Source organism: Dicentrarchus labrax, unplaced genomic scaffold (genome assembly GCF_905237075.1).
Source record: "Dicentrarchus labrax unplaced genomic scaffold, dlabrax2021, whole genome shotgun sequence".
In the NCBI taxonomy this organism is placed as follows: domain Eukaryota; kingdom Metazoa; phylum Chordata; class Actinopteri; family Moronidae; genus Dicentrarchus; species Dicentrarchus labrax.
In genome coordinates this window covers 25,426,140-25,449,803 of record NW_026136705.1, presented here as the reverse complement: position 1 = coordinate 25,449,803, position 23,664 = coordinate 25,426,140, and the positions used below count along the sequence as shown (strand labels likewise).

The window sequence follows — 23,664 nt, the reverse complement described above, 5'->3', positions numbered from 1 at the left end:
TTACACTACGTTACCTGACACAGATGAAAGCATATTATAAAGAATATTTGTATTCAGTGTGATTTTAGTATTTTTGCAGTACTTTTGCCCTTCTTTGTCTCTCATTGTCACTTTTTCTCTCTTATCCTCTGGTACTCACTCTCACTCTCTCTTTCTATTGCCATCCGTCCATCTTTGCCACCACTGGCTCATCTGTTCTTCCTCGCTGCCGCTCTCTTATGGCCTCGCTGCTCATACCTTTAATGTCATGATCTTTAGCAGCCAATGATTTTCAATAGCGAAAGGTGGCCTGACCTTTTCGTCAAAGCCTTCTTTCCGAACCCTCCTAATACAAGGCGGCAGGTTGTTGTGAGATTCGGTCTCCTGGCTTTGGTCTCCAGTGTTGGCAGGATGTGAACTGTATACAAAATGTTTGGGGAAATGGCTCATTTTATGAAGTAGACTTTGTGAAGGGGAAAAGCCAGGTGAAGGTATGGACTCCTGATCAATTTTTCATCTTGTGAATCCTCATCAGTCAGAAGAACAGATTTAAATTGTAAATTTTCCCAATATCGCAAATATTTTCAGCTAAATCAGCTCTTAAAGATCTATTGTAAACTACCTGCTCAGCGCCAAATGGCAGACAAACCAAGTCTGAAACTAGCTGACGAAGGTAGTGGTAAATATCCGACCGGACTTACATACTTACAAACATAATGTTCCTTTGTGTCTGCTGGATGGGTAAGTAGCCAACTTACATGTTAGAAATAACAACTTTGTAATGTAACACTATGTCAGAGGTGTGTGTGTGTTTTTCAGGTTGTTGTGCAATTCCTCTGCCCCTCCAGCGGATAAAAAATAAATTAAGGCAGCTTTAAAACCCATATTTGCACACAATTTTTCAAATCTTCCACTGATGGCATTATAAACATTGATCTGCTTCTTTCATCCTTGATTTACAAGGAGTGCATGATGTCCCCTGCCCAGTCCTGCCACCTCTGTATGGCGAGTGTATTGCAGCATTTGTTTGCCTGAGAGTATCGAAACTGGCAGGTATCCAGAGTTAAGGTTTTACACTGAATTCCTACTTTAGAATTAAAAAATGTAGCATTTGGCTCAATATAAAATGACACTGATTATGAGATTATTTCCCGTTTTCCAGCACCTGTTATTTGAAGATATGAAACACTTTTAGATCAGTCCTGTGTGAAAAGTTTCCCTGAGACAGTCCAAAGAGAGGATAGTCACCATCCTTCCCTCTCATAAAAGTGAAAGTGAAATACTTGGAACAGAAAACCCACATTTGTGTAGCTTGTCCATCAGTCATACTGTCAGGCTCAGGAGGATTTTCTCTATCAATTAGCATTTTTCAGGCTTTGTCTTTTCAACTTTTTTAGATCCTCATCATCTGTGACAACAGTAATTCTTTGTGGTTTGACAGATGATTCGTTCCCCAGTGTGTTTCTGCAGTAAAGATGTCTGAAGAAGATTTCAGTTTGTTTTCACTCGTCATGAATTTATTTCCTTCCAAACCAGAGCCGTCAGAAACTCCTGTAGTTTACACTTGGCCAACCTATGAACAGAGTTTTAAAGCTTACTAGCAACATGAGGCTAAAAAACAACCCACTGTATAATGCAGTATTCTGATGTTACACCAGTACTCCATTAAAAAATAATCTGCTTGTTCAAATATGTATGTTCAAAAATGTGTCTTCAAATATTCTAAAACCCACATTTTTACAGAGATCATTTCCATAAAAAAAAAACTATCATCTTATGTTCAAGCCACTATGGTACTGGATAAAAGGACACTAACTCATCCTGTAAAATACTTTGTCAAAGATAATGCAGCGTTGTACTAACAACATAAATCTTCAATTAATAACCCAGGGTTTTATTTGCTTCAATCAGTGACCTCAAACTGCCTATTCTTGGGACAGGCGTCTATATGGGGCAGACCTATAATTTCATACACACAAAAATAAGAATATTATGAAATTATTTATCTAAATTTGTCTGAATATTACTTTTATAAAAGTCAAGAAAAACGATTACGAAGCATTCATTTTATCTAGGAGTGAAACCTAAACATAGAAAAGTGGGGACGCTTTTATTTTTTACCCAGCAATGTAAAAAATACGACCATACACAACAAAATGGTGTAGGAAGAAGGGAACATATTGTTTATGCCAGTATCTAATTGAGATCTGTGTTAATTCGGGAGCTTATAATTGAAATTTTATACTATACATGTACAAAAACTCATTAAAATTGTCATATAGTGTGTTTGCTAAGGTGCTAGCTAAAGTGTAAACAAGAAATGTCATACCAAACGTTATTGAATTTGGAGAACTTGTTTAGTTCTGTGGTGACGTCTACGTTAAAGCATAGTTAGTCTGTGAATGCTAACACTCATTTACCAACAACCTGGAACAGCTTCTGCTGCTGCAATAACTTAACCTTTTGTATGAGTGGATGACTCAAGTAATTCGAAGCTATAATTTCGTAATTTAAGGGCATCAATTATTAAATCTAGGTAATGAATAACTAATATGTGTGCACTAATTATCAGAACATGTTTACCCTTGATATCTGCTGGGCTCTGTATGATTGTGAAATATTTTAATATTGTTTCTGACCTCCGCAGTGGATGAGGTTCATTACTGTAGAAACTGCTGAAAATGCTGACAGAAAAAAGAGAAACAGAAGGAAGTCAGAGAGAGTTTACAGATAACTCACCAATGTTAATCTCTGCTGCATTTTGGCTGAACTGCCGGCTGCAGATTTACTGTATTCAGTGTCAGAATTAGCACCATCTGCATCCAATAAGGCAATTAAGTACATCTAATATGTTTGGCAGGCTAGTTGACCTCAATGGATACACACTGACAGTAAAAGCAGAGATGTTTGGGTTGTTCTTAGTCGATAACCCACAGGTAAAGGTGGTCTGTAAATGTGGAAATTGTAGTCTGAAAAGTCTTAAATGACATCAGGTCAGCTGTTGGGTGGAAGTTTACATCCTGTCAACCTACCGCCTGAGCAGCGTGTGGCGTCTGTGGCGCATGACGGCTGCATCTCTCTCATGCATGGCTATCACACAGAAAGAGTGGTGTCAGCTGTATGGACAGATTTCTTGACAAAAGTGCTTAAAAAGTCAAACAATACATGTGCTTCACATTTTAAATATGGGTTTACAAGCGTGGTGCCACTGCAGTAATAGCAGTTGTTTACTTCGACCTATATAAATGTATTCTTCTATAGTTGGTTGGGAAAAAAGAAATGGAAAAAGCTTTTCCAGACATACACTACACTTCATGAGGCTTCTATATTGACAATAAATGCCATTCTTTGCCATTCTTTCATATTACACAGTAGCGGCGACAGTTAAAAGCATGAAAATTACTGATGTCTCAGATCTCAGCTGCTGCTTCAGTTGTCAACATAGTTGGTCTGTCAATCTGCACTAAGTTACTTTTCATCTGTGTTGTAATGAAATCGAAGGAACCCTGTTGATTTTTTGATCAGAGCAATGTGCTGATGAGCATGTCTCCAAATCTTGTGTTATACCCACACACACAATTACAGGTGAAAAGTGGTAGGTGGTAAGTGATATAAAAAGCATTCAACATGTTTACAAATGCACACAATGGGCCTCATGCAAGACCCTGTCATACGAATAGATCTGTTCGAGAGGAACATAAGATCAATTTAAGAGAATTTGTTCAGAGTAAATGAGCAGTCCAGAGCTGTCATACGAGCCATGTACGGATAGTCTGCCTTTCTTTATAGGGGGAAAACACACATGGTCCAGTGTGCAGGTTCTATTGTCAGAAACGGAATATGACATTCATAGGTATATTTTCATTTGTGTATAATCACCATGTCTCTGTGTCGATGGCGTTTGCCATGTTGAAGGGGCAAAACAACCACTGGCTGTAGATAGGGGCACTCGTTTTGCAGCCACCATAGTTTCTCCTTCATGCTTGGAACATACGCCAATAGATACCACTAAATCCTACACACTGGACTGTTAATCTAAATATTAAGTTTAAACATGGTGAAATGAATTCCATTCACTCAATATTCATATTCTGTTTACCACACCATCATCATCATGGCATGTCATGGATTTTTTGATTATTGTTTGTTGGTTTTTTGACTCTGGTAACATTTTTGTGAGTGAAACTTTCCTGAAAAGGGTAGCATGTAGGGGCATTGATAATGCTAATGACCACCTCCTCAAGAACAGTTGGCACTCATGAGGCTGAAACGAGTTTGGTTAAGTTTTGTTTAGTAAGGGATAATGCCCAGCGAGGTGTCCATTATAAGGAATTATGGACTATATGGAGGCCAGAACTGTCCGACGCTCATTATTAGCATTAGCATATGCTTTAATAATAATATGCTGTAGATGCTGTAGATAGACCCATTGTTTTAGTCTGAGATGCTGGTGCTCTAGTGCTACATCTAGTGGTTCTTAATTATGTATATAGCACCTTTAAGGCAAGCGTTCTCTCAAGCTTAGCAGTGCAATCAAATATCGAGCTCTGTGTAAAGAAGACGGATTGTTAATCAAATAATTTTCCACCAGAACATGATTTATTTTTTCAGGTATTATCACGTTACTTCAAGAGTTTTGAACTTTTTATAGGTCTGATATTTGCAAACTGCATTGATCCATTAGCACTGCGTGAGGGTCCATATTATTAAGTCTGGCATTAAAGGCAAATGTCAGAGGGATTACAGCCCCAAAGCTCAGGTACTGACTCACCGTGGCAATTAAGATAAAAATGAATGCATTTTTACTGTTCCTTCGAGCTCTTGCGTGGTTTGCCTAGTCTCATCAGTCTCACTGCGCCTCATTATGTTCACTGTGATTCAGAGAGCTCGACTACAGCATAAAAAGATGCCTCACAGTCCAGTGTGTATAAAAGACAGTAACTTGGGTTCCCCAGAACAATAATCTGTGTGAAAAACAGACCAAATCTGGTGCTAAAGGAATACTCCACCAAAAACTTTTTAGTATCAAACAGTCAACAGAAAGCTTGAAAGGTGGCTCTGAAAAGTTTTAGGCTGCACAGACACACAGAAAGACAGCATTAGTCAGCATGCTTTCTCAGCAGCTCCAACGGACCCCAATAGCAATCCAGTTCACCACACCACTACTGCAGCTCCTCCACCATGCATTTGTTTGCTCGGACTGGATCATTAATATGATTCTTATGAACAGTTTTTATTTTTTTTGTTACCTAATAAAATGTTGTGCATCTAGTGATGGAGTTTCAGATTGCAACTAACTGAACACTGCTGGCATCCATATTTGGCATCTTGAGAACAGTGAAATGTGTAGGAGAAACTATGCTGGCTGCAAAACTTGCAAAACCCAAATGCCCCAATATAGAGCCAGTGTTTGGTTGGTCCATTCTGGGCTACTGTAGAACCATGGTGGTTCAACATGGCGGACTCCATTGAAGGCTACCAGAGGTGACAAAAACTAAAGGCCAGAAACAACAATCTACTTGGCAGGGACAAGTTAAGTTTTTAACCAGTACAACTGATACTATATTGAAAACTGTATTGGTAATGTTTCTAGTAATAGTAATCTTAACGTTAACCTGTTTATATTTTTGGGATTGTGTATATTTGGATTTGCACCTTACCTTTAACCAGTTGCCAGCTGGCAGTAGACATAATATACATAGTGTCTGGAGCACACTGCATAGTGACTGAGAAGTAGATTATGCTGCATGAGTGGTTTGATAAGTCTTTGTGGATGTTTTGGAAGCCACAGCTGCCACCCGCCACAAAGAAGAAAGCTTTGAGAGCCACCTTTCTAGTCTACAGTTTGATATTCAAAGATAGGATTTTGGTGGAGTATTCCTTTAACAGTCCAGTGAACAAGAGAAAGGGCGAAAGAGATGAAACAAGAGATGCACTGCGAGAGAAACTGAAAAAGAAAGAGAGACAGACGAATCCGACGCAGACAGATAGTGATACTGAGTAAAGGAGAAAGATTGAAAAACATAGAAAAATAAAATCCAAGGAGAGGCTAACGGAGAGAGATGAAAAGAGAGATTGAGAGTGAAAGAGTTATCCACGAGCTGTATATCCAGGTCACTTCAAAGTGCAAAGAAACTCAAAAGCAAAGTCTCGTCCTGGGCAGACAGCCAAGTCTGACCTGCCCCTCCACTCCTTCCATTAACACCCCTCCCCAAACCCAAAAAACTGCAGGAGATTTAGTGCAACTGCAGAAAGTGTATATTAAACATTGGCAGCTTAAATACTGCACCCCATTAACACTTCAGAAGTGGATTATGAATCACCAATAACGAAGCGGCCTAATTTTTTCTTGTTCCCAAGTTATCAGTCATTGTTCCCATCAAAGGTTTATAGTCCCCAGGAGGGGACAGAACCGGAGTAGTCGGCCCCACCACAGTAATTGTAAGTTGGGAGTTGAATATGAAGTGGAATTAAGTTTTAGAAACAGAGTGAGTAAGAAAGAAAGGAAGGAGGCATCGTTCCTGAAATATTAGTCTGCGTATGAGACTTTTATGTTGTCATTTTAATCACCAGAACAGGAAGACATCTTGTTGCTACAACTAGGAATTTTTTATTGTTAATTTGTTGGATCATCCATACTTAATGTGTGGAGAATGAATTAATCTTTTGTTATTAGATATTTTACATTCAACTTATGCCCGACAGACTTCTAGGAGCAAAATAATCTTAACTCTGGTGGACTTTATTGTATATAAGAGATTGGAAAATAAAAAATCGTGTCTTCTGCATGTCTTATTTAAGCCTACAAAGTTTTTACCATTTGCTTTTCTGTATTAATGGTAAATCTGAAAACATGAACATGGCATTTACCCCAGAAAGTCTAAACTTCAATCAATTGAAAGCCGTTTTGAATTTTGATGCCCCAGGAGGACAGCTATTTGTGCTCCTAAAGAAAAGCTTGTTGAATGGCCGAGTAGTTCCCAGGACCTTCCTTGCAATTATTTATGTAACTTTCCAAAACCAAATATCCAAGTTATACCCATTTCACTTAGCAGTCTGCCAGGTGGAGGTGTAAAAGTAGATCAGTAACTACTTTTGTCACTTTGCGTGTGAACATCCGAGTGCAACACCATAAATGGTTGCAGTTTGGTTAGGTTTAGGCATCAAAACAGCTTGGTTGGCTAAAATAAGTAGATTAGTTACATCAGTTAAGTTACGTATGTGAGTTGGTGATTCCAGAGTGTGTGTTTTCAGAAGACAATGGGCCTTTGGAGCAGTGGGCGTTTGTTCATTAGACTGTTGGACAAACAGGCTTTTGGTTCATTGGGATGTATTTTGGACAGTTGGGAATAATGGGCCGTCAGAACAATGGCGTTGCATCGAATGTCTTCAGTGAGAGACTGTCTGAAAGTCTACTCTGTTATTGCCATTCAAACAATTCATTGCTCAGAGTTCTTGAAGCAACTTTTCACCCCGCCTTCAAGTGTGGTTATTCTGAACAGGTGTAAACACTTTTGACTTCAGACGTATTTTGTAGGTAACTCAGTCAGCATAAAAATGAATGGCTGAGCTACAGCTGTAGATTTAAGAATTTAGACACGGACTTGAGTTCATCTGTTATTTTATTTTTTTCTTTCATTTGTTCAGTAATTTGTTCAATTAAATCTATTGTTTCTAAGCCTAACACCCACAAGAAAACAATTGTATTTACTCCTTAAGACTTCCTGGCCCTCAGAGTCCACCGGCTTTTCTAAAGTTAAAGAGGTATTAAGTCATTTAGAGTCTAGACAGGGAGTGTTTCTTCCGATACAGAGTAAGTTTTTGCAGCCAGAAATCTCAGTCGTTGAAGAAGTAGTTGTTTAGTCTCTGGTATTGATCTGCAAACCCTATCAACCCTCTGCAGATGGGGATTTTGTGCTGCGGGGCAATAAAATCTTATTGCTCCTTTAAAGCAGAATGAGGTTGAATTAATAAAGTCAACAGGCAGGAAGTCGGGGAGACAGACAGACAGGTAATCAGATGTACTATATGGTTCATACAGCCCGAGCTATTACACTGTAATAGGCAGACAGACGGGCAATCACACAGCCATTCAGGAAGGGTCAGTTAATCACGGGGGATTTCCTGAGCAGGCGAACAGGACGGAGCGGTCAGAACAGCATGTCTCTAAAAGGCTGTGTCGTGATGTGGACTGCAGCGTGCTGGGCGGGGACATCCTGCAGTCACGCTACAATGACAAAGACTCAGAGGAGTGGATGCTGGTGTTGTCACAGGAGGCCTCTAGAAGAAACACGTAGAGAGACTGTTTTGCATTTTCACAGCACTTCCCCTTAATCAGGTTTCTTTTTTTAACCACACAAACATTGCTCTTGCAAATGATTTAGGTTTTTTAAATGTATTGATCCAAACATGCAACGGCAAAAAGCTTTGAGGAAAATGTGGAATTGTTCACTGAGAGCTCAGCTCTGTGTCATTTCATAACATGTGCGTATAAAGGATTATGCAAATACAGGACTTGGAATAACTTATAATAAAACTTATAAATAAACTAATAATTTGCACATGTTTTGCTTAAAGGCATACTCCAGTGATTTTGTATTGCACTATTGTATAGTTGGGGGACTTGCAAGTCACTAATTATAAGGAATGGTTAAAATGAATGCTGCACAGATCGAGATATTATATTATTTTTATTATATAATTGAATACCATCTTTCATTATTCTCTCCCTGCTTAGTGAACTGCCATATTTTGACATCCCCAGTCTGCAATTCATACTTTCTGTTCTATCTATCCTCTTGAGTCATTTTGTCAGCCTTAACTCCCTCAAGAGGGTTAGAAAATATTATACAACACCCAGAACACTATCTTCATGTGTAAAATCAGTGGAGTTAAATATTTATATACTTTACACTGGGAAATGTCAGTTTTCCATTTCCATTTCACTCCCCCCACGATTCGATGAATATCGTGCGAAATCTACTCACTAGTAAAACTAACACCTCCATGTTTCAAGTTTTGCCCACATTTAACAGCACAGAGGCACTTGAGCGACCCAAACGCTATCCAACTGCCCTTCTGGTTGGCTCTCATACCCCCACTGTTCGGTGCCACCTCGATGTAACCTTTCGCCAGAAAAACGAACTGTCATAGCGGAGGTTCCTCTACTTCACTGAAACCCTGAAAGAGTCTTCACACACTATGGCAGGTGCTCTGGTGTTTTCTGTTTGTGCCCGGTACTGTGCCCCTGTGTTTACTCACTGTTTTTCAAGATATTTTCGTATTTGATGTTGTTCTCTCATCTCATTTCAAAGGAAACATGTTGCTATCATACATGGAAATTAGGCTTTCAGACAGGCTTTTACTGTCAATTTGATGGTAATTTTCATCTCTGATAATGACTTCTGAGAAATGTGTCTTGGTATGACACACACTCACAGACACGATACATGCATAGACGCACAGTCACATACACATCTGCAAAAGGAAAGTACACACCATTGCGCTCAGAAATGTCTCAGACAGAGAGAGGAAATCCCAAAGGTCAGCCATCTTGGCTTTGCTCATGTACTGATTGTGGGGTTTTCCTATCTGTGGAAATACTATTAATAACCACTGAAACCAGATAAATTCCAGTTAAGTGTTGGCGCGTCATAGACGTTACAGTTAATAAGAATAGAATAAACCACTCATTGGTAAAGTAAACTGGAAGCTTAGCATAAAGGTCTGTGCAGATTTAAATAGGAACAGGTTTCTGTGTCAGCGTCAAGTGCCTGATTATATTATATGAAAAAACTGTAAAGCTTGCACATTTCGATCCTAGTTGGACATTCGTCAGGTCATAGAAAAAGTACAGAGAAATAATACGGAAGCATGTACTTCAGAATATCAATATACACATTACATCAGATAAATCAACACATATATCAGAATCTACACCACTATTATACATACATTCAAGTGGCTGTCTGCCATGACTGTTTGACCACAATGCAGCACTAAATGTTCTCAACCAGAGAGGACTGAGGACAAGGGAAGCCTCATTAAGAAGGCAATGATGGTTGAGAGAAAGGAATTCGCACACACACACATAGTGACAGTTACCACTTTGTGTATTTTCCACTGTTAGAATAAAAGGATTCTCTGTAGTGGTATGACTGTGCGGGCTGTGGAGTGTGTAGGAAGAAGTACGGTGGCCGCACAACTCTTGAATATTTCATAGCTTTGTTATTTGTTGACACTGCAGTTAATGTGAGCCCGATTGTCTGCTGAAAACCTGGTCCATTCATGGGCATCCTGCAGGTTTTGCTGTCTAAGGAATTAACTGCACTTCTGAGTCTTGCTGTTTCTCTCCATCACTCCACTGTCATTCAGAACGTGTTGGTAAACGATGCCATGAATCCCTTAAAGTGACTCACACGGTGCCACACCTAAAGAGAGACAGCACTGACGGACTGGAGCAGGGGGTGACACCTAAATCAGAATCAGAATTAGAATCAGAAATACTTTTGCTACATATACTCCAGATGTAATAGACATACAATTTATTAAGAATATAATGGTTTAAAATGTACAGTGTAAACCAGATCAGTGCGTGTGGCCAGAACTGGGCCTTTATCTGGTTTTAAACTGAAAAAAATTTGCTAAATGTTTATCCTTTTTTTAGCCGTATGAGTGCACAAGTTTTGAAATTGAAAGCACAGCAAAACTGTGGCTATTGTATTGAGGTTCTGCCTCACTTTAATGGTACAGTACTAGAGAAACAAGAATTTAGTGGTTTCGATGCCCCTGGTGTGAACCCTGCTGGACGACCAGGTCAGGCAGTGGCATTGAAGGTTAGGTTTCATGTTGGACATGACATTCCAGCTGAAGGTGTTGATAGATTCTGGGCAGTGGGGGTGGTGAAGCTGCTGTTGGAGTAGGATTTCCTGATGGGAACTGTCAGACCTCTGACAGTGACCGGCGTGACCTTAGGCACCAAATGCAAGTTTCCCTAAACTCTTCTGAGCTGAACAACAGATTTATTTATAGTGCAGCAATGCGCTTTCGAATGTCTTAAGGCCCCTATCACACAAACATAGCTCAGCTTTAACAGAAACAAATGGCCAAATTCTTCTTGTAAGCAGCAATTTCTAATTTTGTCATCACACAACTAATATGGATCCTACAGTTCCTACAATGATCATTTAAACGTCATGCCTCCAGTTTGTAACAAAGGCTTTCAGTTAAAAATGTATAGTCTCCAAGCCCAGGGTGAGGAAGCCCTGATTACATTATTATTATATTATACTAATATAATTATATTATTAAGGCATTATGCTCCAGTTTCCACAAACTGAGTAGTGCTGCTGATCAAGAGTAAACTGGAGTGCCCCATTAATGTTAACACAGGTGTGCTGATATTACAGGTGTAGTTAATAACATTAATATTTCACAATATGCAAAATAAAAAGAAATCTTTTCAAAATGGAGTGAAATTTCAATAAACTACTCTGCTTTAAAAATGCTTGGACATTTGCGGTCGTGAAGTGGCTCTAGGTTCAGCTTCATTCCCTCACCATTGTTCGCACTTGGACTTTTGTCAGAGGAGGATGTCAAACATTGCACCAGTACGGCCCAACTGTCACACTTGGTGTTTAGAGGAATTTTGGAACAACAATCATGCTGAAAGCCTGGTAATAACATCTCTGAACATGGTGCCAGGGGCTCTGCTGACCCTTGGCAATGTCCCCGGGTTTCCATCCACTGCCCAGAACAAAACAACAGAGGACACTTTATTTATAGTGTTTGTCAACCAGTACAGTTGGAAGGGTCAGCTGTGGGGCGTCCCAGTGACTCAGCAGGATATAGGCGCCTGTCGAACTGTGTGTGAAATGCTGCAGGGCCATGTATGAATCTTTTATTTGCCTGTATTTTATCTGCCTATTTAGTTTATGTTTCTGGTTTTTGTATTCATGTCACAGGTTTATTTATTTAGTTTAATTCATGCTTCTACATTATCTTTTTCTCCTATGTCCCATTACCCTAATTTCCTGAATGAATTAAATGTAATTGCAATGAAAAAAATAGATAAATAACTTAAAAATAAACATAAAATGTATTGCTTTCACATTTATTTTGTAATCATACTTTAATAAATTTCTTTGTAAACGGCTCTTTCTCCAGTATTTATTTTCTAGTAACAACTACACAATGGCCAAAAGTATGTAGACACCAAAATATTACACCCATATGTGAGCTCTCAAGCTGCAATGAGCATACAGTGATTTTAACAACTCACCATTGCTGTATTGTTGATTTTAAAATAAAGCTGCTGAGTGATGCCCTTTTCCTTAATTCATTTTCATCTTAAATTAACTATGGAAATGTCCTGAACATGCACAGTGCTTTTGGTCCCAGTTACACTTACAAACAGATGCAGACATTCGCATCCGCCCAGTCCAAATACACTCTTCTGCGACTGGCTATTTATCAAAAAGAAAAACATAGCTGACAGTATGGTAATGTTTGGGCTTTAGCATGGAAATAAGGATGAACTCTAGAAGAAGATAACAAGATGGTAAGAAGAATGCAATCCATCAAGTAAATCCCCAAACAGCCATTTCTGCTTGTTATATTAACAACACTGAAGCTGAATGAGCATTTTTTTTGGAACAAACAGCTCTCATCTATCAGTTAAGTAAACCAGTTGGTGGTTCAAACTTTATTTTCTTGTATTTTTTTTTACATTTTTTAAAATCCCAATTAAAAGTAAATTAGGGATGCCTAATTTAAATATTTACTGCAGTAACTGTCCTGCTACCTGTACTGTTAGCCTGGAAAGTGTTGCAGACAGACAGAGCTACCTTCATGACACAATATAAAGTACTATTTCCCCATCCACTTCTGTATGGTCATGACTAACCTGTAGGAGAGATCCCTTACTAGCTTCCCAGCAGTGAACATGGCTAATTGTGTCAATAATTTTCCCCTTGTGCAACCAAGTTCACACTTTCCATGCCAGCACTTGCTCATTTGTTCTAGATATGTAGTAGACTGATTGCCATTTTGTCAATATCTAAATGGATAATTTGTTTTGTGTAAACCAGGAGTAGGCAACCTGCGGCTTCCGAGCCACAGGTGGCTCTTTAGCCCCTCTCCAGAGGGTCCCTGTGGCTTTGACAAAAAATGATTTGGAATTTAGGCACCCTGATAACTGACCTGGTAGAGCTCGAGTCTCGGATTCCAAATTCCAAAAAAAGGCTTGGAGGAAAATAGAGAATTTGAAACTGCATGGGCTGATTGGTTTGCTGCTGGCTCACTGGTATGCTTGATCTGCAGTGAGACGTTGATATTATAAGGCTTAAATAGGTTTTGCTTCTCTTGGGGGGGGGGGGTTGCCCTAAACGATGACAATTGATGCAATTGATCATTTTCAGTCGACGAAGGTTTTTTTCATGGATGTAGCTAGATAGCTATCGAGCTATGTAGAGGAATGACATCCACATTCTTAATGCTGCCAACAAACCTCTGATTGGCTTGGTTGTCTCCCAGACCTATTTAAATTTCTGAACTAGTCAGAGATGTGAACAGCAAAGTAAAAACAAAGCACCAAGGCCATCTCTCTCCCTCTTTCTCTCTATCTGTTGAATACAAGACCAGTACATTCTGGCGTTTGACACCTGGGTTATACACACCTAACCCAGAGGAAAATAGCAGTCTCACTTATACTAGACTTTCGTGAGCAGCTGGGTTCTTTGATGAAAGAGAATGAAAGCTGTATAGAGCTCCAGCTGCTCAGCACACAACCTTTTCCACAATACCGGGAATCATTTGATTGAGAGTAGAGAGAGTGGGGCTTTGAGATAAAGTGCATCACAGGTCTTTCTTAAAATGTTTTCTGTTTACAAAAAGTAAAAAGAAAGTAAAAATGAAATTATTTCGCCAGTGTTTTGGAGAAATGGCACCTTTGCTCACAGGTGTTATCAGAAAACAAAGGATGCTGTAACAGCAGCCTGGATTGTTAAGAAAATCGTGATAACCTCTCCATTTAACAGTTTTTGCAGTATTTTGTACCTCACTGTCCCCATTAAGGGGGGAAATGAATGCACTTGAATGGTCTTACTCTTGAGTTTTCTGACAGCAGCAAGTTAAGCATTTGTTTTTCTTTGCTTAGTCCTTACAGATGCAGCGTCCCCACCTTACAACAACTTTCTGGCTTTGTACCCCATACATAAAGACTTAAAACCCATCTCCAGGCCTCTTTGCTATTTTATTTTACAGAGAGATGAATGCTGTTTGTACTTCGCCCTTTTGGGCAATTGTGAATTCAAATAAACAACATTTTGGGTTTCGTATCACAGGAAGACATGCCACTGTTTGTAATACTTTCTTAAAGATCCCAAAGATATCAGAAACACTTTTCTTGCAGTGGCAAACAGCAAAAAAAAAAAAAAAACTGAAGGGACCGAAAATAAGACATCAATCTTCCAGAGACTCCTCTGAATCCAGATAAGGATCATTATGACAGAAACATAGTGGCAAGGAAATGAAGGCCAAAACTGTCTGCCATGTTAGCTGCCAGAGTATCCAACCTTTGGTTTTAGGAGTTGCACTCCTCATAAAGACACTTTCCAAATGAACTGTTTGTCGACGGCCCATTGCTTCACACTCTCAGATCATTCCTAAGTGCTAATAAAGAGCAGCTCTAAACAGATTCCCAATTAATTGATTGTGACCATAGGAGGCTGCTTGAGTCGGGATCTGCCTCTTTCGAAGCCGTATAGCAGTGTTGAATGTAGTGGAGAATATTGACTTCCACAAAGAAGAAAAAAGGATTTCAGCATTTAATCAAAATATTCATGCCTGGGAGGAAGCTGTGGTTCTTGTTGTTGTGGGGGGTGGGGGCTTAGCTGGAACGATGGGTGTAACAATCAAACTTTTACTTGAATTACAAACACAGAAGGGAATTTGCTATGATGTGTAAATTAAGTCAAATATACTTGTTTGTGGGAAGAAAATGCCATCATTCTGAGTCAAAACAGATGTGTGTCACGCTGGCAGCCACAGAATTCATGACTCAGAGAGCCAGCTCAAGAAACAAAAACACTTAGTGTTATTTTCACCACCTTGTTTCAAAGAAATCTGGTCCTGACTGTCTTGTACTAAAATAGACATTGGTGGGATTGCTAAAGAAAATACATTTTTCGCAAATATCGCGCTTGTATTCAATCCACACCCACTGTGTGTCCTCTTTACAAGTCCTCATACCTAAATGACAAATAGACTGTTTGGTTTTTTTTTTAAGTTTAGGCAACAAGCACTTCTTGTCTAAGCTTATGGAAAATCAATTTTGACGCCCGCCCGACCACCCACCTCAGCCTCCCCCCGAAGAGGTTTTGGTATATCATCACACTATTTCCTCTCTTGCTTCTGAGAGACAAATTGAGCATAGCGTTAGTTCAGGCAGGGCACGTGGAAGGACAAGGAGGTCCCAGAACAGAGCCATACCGCCAAATGTAAATTCTGCTTGGAATATAAGATATTTTGACAAAAGTGGTCCTGACTGAAACCTCATTATTATCCTCCTGACTTCAGTGCTCCCCTGACTTTTCCTCCCTGACAGCTATTAGAAGAATTGCCATGACATCCGGCTCAGATTCATGTTGAGGTGATAGCTTAACATTTCATCTATGGGCTGCAACACAACACAAGAATATCTTGATTTATGATTAAATACAATGACAAGCTAACTTGGGGTTTATTACTGATTAGCAATTCTCAGTGCACTAACACAACAAACTAAGATGGTGAACTTGTAATTTTAAGCATGTCTGCACACATTCAGCTCAGAGCACAGCGTTGCCTATAAGCACAGCCTCACAAAGCTGCTAGCATGGCTTGTTTGTCAGCGTGTTGTTCTCACATGAAGGTGCAGGTTTGGTCATTCACATTGTGTTTTTACATGTGGATGTTACATAATAATTTGGTTGGTGAGCTATATTATTACTGTCTACCTTCTAAATTTACAGTGAATTTACTGGTTACTATCGTATATGATGCAAATAATTATTGTCTACTGTATCATTTAACTCAATCATTGTTTGTTGTTGTTTTTTTATTCATCAACTTCAGTAAAGCCAAAGATATTTAGTTTACAATTATGCAAAACTGAGAAAATCAGCAAATCCTGACAGTTGAGAAGCTGCAACCAGCAAATGTTTTAGTCAATTTGTTACTAAATACTGACTTTGGGTCCATGCTGTACTGTATGTAGAAAGGTTAGTTTACCCTGTCTCTTTCTCTGTCACACGAACTCAAACACACGGAGATGAAGGGAAGTTTTGTGTTTTGTCGAGTGTGTGCTGCAGTGTTCAGAGGGAGGGACACAGTTCAAGAGAGCTGACCGCTTCCTGTCCTGCTGCATCGGAAATACCAGGCCCAAAGCTTCTGAGAGTGGATTCAGACTATACACACACACACACATACACACACACACACACATATTCACAACCACACAAAATAAACTCAAACACGTACACACCCCAGAGCACACATGCAAGCAGCAGTGAATATGCAGCAAGGCTACACTTGTGAGAGTAAACACAACACATTACATCCTTATGTACTGTAGCTGCCTCCCTCAAACACCAAGACACACACACACACACACACGCAACTGACACACACATATCTACACAAACAAAAACACTGCGCGTGCACACACACACACACACACACACACACACACACACAGTAACTCCCATCCGCTGGGAGTATTGTTGGATTCTTCCTCCTCTGACGCCTGTGAGGCTCTTACTTGGGAAAAGGAAATGCAGTCTTGTGTAAACTTTATACACACCAGAGAGCGAGACACACACACACACACACACACGCACACGCACACACACACATACAGTGAAAAAGAGTCTTTTTGTTAGTAGAGCCAGAGGTCAGGCCCTGAGCTCTGCTTTAATCCTGATTTCTACAGTCAACATCTTGTCAGCTCCAGAGACTGAAGGCCTTTCCCCTCTATGACTTTGGTATGAGGGCTCAACTGCATGACTAAATGCATGAATAAGCTAAAAGAGGTTGAAAAACAAATGTCATTGGTGGCAAATTATTTAATGGTTGTAAGGTTCTTTCAAAAACTGTTATAATGTATTCCACTTCTTAGTCTGTTGCACATAGAATTTAGATTAAAGCTGCAATAATCAATCTCTGTGCTTTGCTGTCTTATTTCTAATTTCCCCCCCCGTTTCCAGCCTTTAAGCTAAGCTAAGCTAACTGGTCGCTGGCTCCAGCTTCATATTACGCTGACAGATGCGAGAGTGGTATCAATCTTTTCATCTGACTCTCCGCCAGAAAGCAAATGAGTTAATTTTGCTGTACGACACTCTCCGTAAAGTTTACTGCATTGTATGAGTATCACACTAGCTCCTGATTTGCTACCCAAACGTTAAACGTTTAAGCTGTCTGAGCAAATAACTAATGCTGTCATGTTTATCTTCCTCAAAGAAAAAAGTTTCTCTGTTTTGAAGTCTAAGCACCCCTGTGTACCTCTGTAAGACCTTCAGAGTGTGAGCTGCTGGGGAGGTCTGCATGCCAAATATCCCAAACGCTTCTATAAATTATAGATGTAAAAAATCACAGTAAATATAAAGCAGGCAATAGAACTGATTGAGGGGGAACCTGCTGCTCTGTCTGTTCAGAACAGCTGCTGCAGCTGTTGGGGTGGAGTTAGGCTGTTCACACACAAATACGTAATAATTAATCAGTTAGAATTAGGGCAAATTGATTGATGACACTGACCAAACTGTTACCTCGACATTGTTGCTGTAACAGCAGTGGAATGTGAGAAATATCTAATTGGGTTTTGTATATTTTCCACAACCAAAAGTTTTTAGAGTATAAAAGAACTTCTCAGACCTATGAAATCTTCTCAGAAATGTTTCCAAAGAGAAGACATTTCGACCTCATTTTACTCTTCCTCCTCTTGCTCTGTGACTCTCAACAGACTGTGAAAAAGTCCATTAGTTGTTTACATACTCCCACTTTCTCCTCCTCCACTTGTGAATTAATGTAGCGAATCACGCTGACTGCTCTCCTCTCCTCTCCTCTCCTCTCCTCCGAGGGAGTTATTCACATTTAAAATCCCATAATCAAACACCTACACATTAAATGAAAGGCCATTAACGCTAATGGTATACCTTGGACTGAGCCAAGATGAAACCTTGAAGAACTACAGACTATTAGGGCACGGCAAGGACTTTATCCTCCTCGTGTGGAGTCATTCTCTCAGTCGGATATCTCTTTCATTTCATCTGAAGTGGCTCTTTTTCAAAGCCCCCCGTCACCAAACAGCTATGAGAAGGTCAGAGATCGGAGCTGGTGGAAAGTATTCAATCTGAAAAAGGAGAAAATCTTGTTAATTTCCCCTCTCTCTCTCTCTATATATATATATATATATATATATATATATATATATAATTTCATCATCTGAGGGTTGTGATGCAGGGCCCGAACAGAGGAGAATATTGATCTGTATCATGAGTTTCACTGTGGACCTCATTTGAGGCAAAGTGGAACTTCTGACTCCCCGTATGGCCCATTTCAAATGATAGTATTTTAAAAGGAAAAAAATAAAAAATTGCTAGCCTCAAAAGCCAGCTCCTGCCCTGTGGAAATCTGTGGTCACTTATGCACCAAGTGGGCAGCCAGCTCACTGTGGGATCCATCATTTCCTCCCAGGGAGAGTCAGCAGCATTCCACTTTTACAGATTTTATCTCCCAAATTTGAATGCCTTGTCCATGACTTCTTCCAAGTCTCATCCAGTCACAGAGTTTCTAACACATTTCTGTCTCCTCTGGCAGGCGCTCATGTGTCTGAAGTGTTTTCCCTCGGGTTATTTTTAGGATGCCCCCACCCCCCTTTCCCCTAGTGTTCAGATGGTCCGGTCCGGGCCAGAGGAAGGGGAGTGGTAGGGGAAAGGGGAAATCTCCAACAATGACTTCATTAACATGATGCCCAACATGACCAGTACAACTGGACTTTACTGCTCCATTACAACACTGGATATATGACTTTTCCCTTTGGATTAAATTCTTTAAATATCAATTTTTCTGATTATACATGAGTTCTCGTCTATTAAAATGGAAGTTTGCTAAAGGTTTCCTCCATCCAAGACTTCAGACCTCAGAAGCATGTTGATCACAAGTGAGTATAGTTCAGTTACAGCTCATATGTTGGCTCATATGTTGTGTTATATGACAGGCGGGGAGATAATGAGAATCTTAGCTTCTCAGTTCTGCCTGTTTTCTTTCTGATGACAATTGACAATTGGTGCTTGATGACATTCATTAGGGAGATGATTGGTTAATTAGCCTAATAAGTGATATGTAATGAGGACCTGATTGAGCCTTGATTAGACAGAATATGACTCCTGGGCTACTTATATAAGTGTTTTCTGGTAGTGCTGAATTAACTAAAGAAAGACTCCACATTATAGGGTACATAAGATGCTGGAATTATGCTTAAGGTCTAGTTTTTTCAACTGTTTTTAGACTGAATATGTATCAGCAGATTTAATCAAAATGTAATAGGGTTGGTTTTGATTCATGAGGCAGAAAAAGGAATTCAAAGCACTCCGGTATCAACTGAGAGTTCTTTGTTGTTTGAAGGCCGTGGGCCTGAAAACATCACAAGCACGGTTTTGAACTCTGGTTGAATAAAAGCTTTTTCTCTGGCAGGAAGAGCGTAGGAATCACTCTGAATGTGTGTGGGTTATTTTTAAAATGTGAACTGTTGGAGAGAACTGATCACCTGCTAAAGAAAACTGTCCAAAAATGTAAACTTTGTGGTATGAACTCGGGTCTAAAAACTTTAAAATGTACCTGTCTGAGTCGTAATGTATGAAAATCAGATGCAAATTATTTTAAAATAGATGCCTTTATTCTGAAATTTGTGCCCTGATATCTGCAGTTTTGGTTTTATTTTGCTTTCAACAGTAACATTTGTGGACCTCACATTTTCACTCCTGTTACATAACATGTAGAAGTAATTTGTTACTTCCTCACTATTCTGTTGTGTGTCAGCAATGTGTGAAACATAGTTGAGCTACAATAAGAATGTTATTCAAAATATCAAAATGTCCACATTGAAGGTTTATGCACAACATTTTTTAGTTGGTTAATCACATAATATCCACATATGGGAAATAAAATATGGTTAAAGGTTAAGAGTGTAGGATTTTGTGGCATCTAGCGGTGTAGTAGCAGATCACAACTCTGTCACTTCCCACTCCCCTTTCAAGTGCGCAGGAGAGACTACGGTGGTTGCAAAACATGGGAAAACGTGAACTCCCCTATCTACAGCTAGAGTATGGTTTGTCCCTTCTGGACTACTGTAGAAACATGGCGGTTTAACATGGCAAACTCCATGGAAGGCAACCTGCAGCGTCTGTAGGTAGAAATGGCTCATTCATTTAATTCTGGCTGATAGATCTTCCTAGATGTTACACACTGCACCTTTAAATGTTATGAAAACTAAAACCACTTTGTGAGTGAACAATTAGTGGGACTCTCAATTAGTTGGATTGATAGTAAAAAACACTTGCAGCCTTATGCAGTAACTTTGACTAGTACAACACTGACAAGTAGACAAGTCACAAACCAAGGAGGCAGTTGTTAAAGACATGATGCTTCCCACCATTTGGGATGCTTTGTTGTGGAACTTAATGATTTTTACTGATGAGTTTAATATAAACAGCATTATGTTTTCCCTAGGCTTAGTTCATGTTTGTCATATATTTACATTTTAGTCACAGAAGTAAGTGCCTGTTTCTTTGAAAAATTAGATTTCTGAAAAACCTGGAGGGCCACTTAACAAAACTTCTGAAGGTATTTCCAGAATCCTCTGAGACTATTCCACAAAAATATTCCATCTGCTGTGCAATAAAACAGCTTGTTAATCCAGTTCTCAAGTTGTGAATCTGTTTCCTAATCTATTGCCAGAAATTGCACATGCCTTTGCTCTACTGAAAAACACAACTGGTAATTTCTTTTTTTAAAATTTGCTTCATATTGTATAAATTAAGCAAGGACATATGTCATTTCTGGCTAACATCTTTGTTTGGATTAAAAAAAACTGAGTCAAAACTTGAAAACTTTGAAAAAACTATGTTATCATTCAGGGAAGGAAGTCTTTGAGGACCTTTTAGAACAGTTTTGTTAAAGGACTAATTGGGTTGAGTTCCTCTATGATAACATGTTATAGTTCAGCTTTTTACCTACAGTCTGACTTTTGCACTACTTACATTAGTGATTTCCTACTTTCCAGAATGCCTTTCAAATTTGTCCATGGATTCCTCCATGTTACATTGCATAGTAAGAACACAAAAAGTGTTCCCAGTCAAGATAAAGGAAGAATAATTTCCTATTGCTTTTTGCTAGAAACATCTGGCTGGCACACTTTAGCACCCGGGCCCCACTTTGGACGGCCTGCCTTTGATAGTTTAAAAAAAAAAACTACTCTGTAAGTGATGGTAATCTCAGTGTAATTTCATCAGTACATACAGATATACAGGCCAAACAGGCCCCCCAAAAGGTACAATAGATAGCATTAATAATATCAGTATATCAAAGGACTTTTTTTCTTTAATTACTGAACTTTGATATATTTTAAAACTATGCTGTCAAATCCCAGACTCATGCACTGTGGGCCATGCAGGTGTTTTTTATGCCCTAAAAATTAATGAGCAATTGTGGTTGTACAGTTGATTTTACCTAAATGCACAAGTGGCTCATTAACTATCTAAACATTAAACACCCACAGGAAAAAATAAAGTTTTAGATTCATTGTACAGGTGAGAAATTTAGTAACCCAAGCTATCTGCAGTTGTTTCTTTACTGTACGACTAACACCTGATTAATAACTTCTCTGTGGAACGAGCAGTTCTTTCTCATTTGTTTTGATCATAGTTGCTGGGGAGTTCTAAGGTTTGAAAAGGACCAAAACATGGTTGCATAAAATGTCACTAAATCTAACTAAATCTAGCGTACAGACTTCCCCCTTATTTATATACAACACATAACAGTGGGTTTAGTTTGCAATAGCCAGTGCCATTTGAGATCTGGTAACAAAAACAGAAACTACAAAAAGCACAGAAACAAGTACTGTAGCTGCCTGCTAAGCTACAACCTTAAAAATGGAACTTCCTTTTGTACTGAACTGATGTAGCCTGAGCAATGATTCGTTCAGTAGTGAAGTAATATAGATATATTTTTTATTCTATTTATTTATCTATTTTTGTATTATTTAGTTGGATAATCTAGTGGAAATTTTACATTCTCAGATTCAAGCAAGTTGTCCACTCAGGTTCAGGAAAGTTTTAATGTCACAGCAGTTATATTAACTTCTCAGGCCTCTGCTGTACGGCCTGGATAAAATGATGGTAAAAGGCTAGCCCAATTGCTTGCAGAGTAATTTGGCAGTAATTTCCCACTAACAATGTCTAAATTCTAGCATATGACTCATTGAGCCTTCCCACAGTGAGTGAAGCAGAATGGCCAGAATGATTCAGTGCACAAAGCAGAACTGATTACATGGAGGGAAAAGTTCATATCATTTAATGTGGCAGGTTAAACTCTTAGTAGCCGCTGGCAGGTAAACTGAAGAATTAATTTTGGAAAAACAGGTGAAGTGCTACAATTTTAAAGAAAATAAAGAGATGAAATAAAAAACTCCTCTCCATGCGGTTTAGTTTGTCTTGGCTTGGTGACAGCTGGTTTTCTGCCCGGTGGCACACTGCTGGGCTGTGTCATATCTGTTTCTATGAAATACCCCTGTAGTTCCTCCAATTTGCTTCACGGTAACATGAGAGTGTTTATCTGAACTTAGTAAAGCCATCTTTCCACTGGCATGAAGGCTTAGGACAGGCAGTGTTGTTAGCAACGGAGGGCAACAGCATGTAGGAATGATTATAGTCTACCTACGTATGAGCTAATGCAGCTATACCTGCCAGCTGAGGTTGAGCCAAGTCGTACTCTGTGTGTGTGTGTGTGTGTATGTGCATGTGTGCGTGTGTGCGTGCGTGCGTGTGTGTGTGCAGCCTGGTCTAATGAAATTTCATGAAAAGTCTGAATCATGATATTCCAGTATATTAGACTACCAAAAAAAAGAATAAAATGACCAGTTTATTCAATAGAAAAAACCAAACATTGAAGGAAAGTGAATAATAAACTGAAGTTGGTGAAGCAGAAATATGTTGTCTCTGTTTTCCTAACCTGTGACCCCTTAGATTTGACTTGCATGATCATGATAATCTGTCCTGGAAGTTAACCTTTGGCTAACTCCTTTGCATGGCAAACAGGTGAAAGTTGTGCTTTCAGTCCACACTGTTATCACTTAATCTCTCGTAGTTGTAGGAATGTAATCTGACTCGGTCGCTGATGTTTCACAGCAGCTGTAGCTCTCTGAGCTGATGGTCTGTGTTAAGTGAATTTATTTAATTTTTTTCAGTGACAATAGACAGGGATCAGGATCACCGTCACCGAGGGCCTCATGACTGTTTCCATTTTTACTGTGGAATTTGCCCCTGAATGACTGCTCCTGGTTTATCCAGGTCTGTCATGGTCACTTAAGGTCATCCACTTCTTTGCAGAATAAAGCACCAACTACATTTATACCATTTCAGAATAAAATCTGAT

At 39.3% G+C, this 23,664-nt stretch overlaps 1 protein-coding gene across 3 annotated transcripts in view; it reads left to right on the top strand.

Annotated features, from left to right (window-relative positions):
• si:dkeyp-23e4.3 (rho GTPase-activating protein 7) overlaps nucleotides 1-23,664 on the top strand; it is a 100,634-nt gene that overhangs the window by 42,606 nt on the left and 34,364 nt on the right. The window contains exon 1 of one of the 3 annotated variants that reach the window (XM_051399907.1): nucleotides 18,973-19,174. The exons of the other annotated variants lie outside the window; for them this stretch is intronic. Within the exon in view, the coding sequence (XP_051255867.1) occupies nucleotides 19,162-19,174 (13 nt within the window). The 5' untranslated portion in view covers nucleotides 18,973-19,161. Of the gene's footprint in view, nucleotides 1-18,972; nucleotides 19,175-23,664 lie in introns of those variants that run through there. 3 annotated transcript variants of the gene reach the window in all.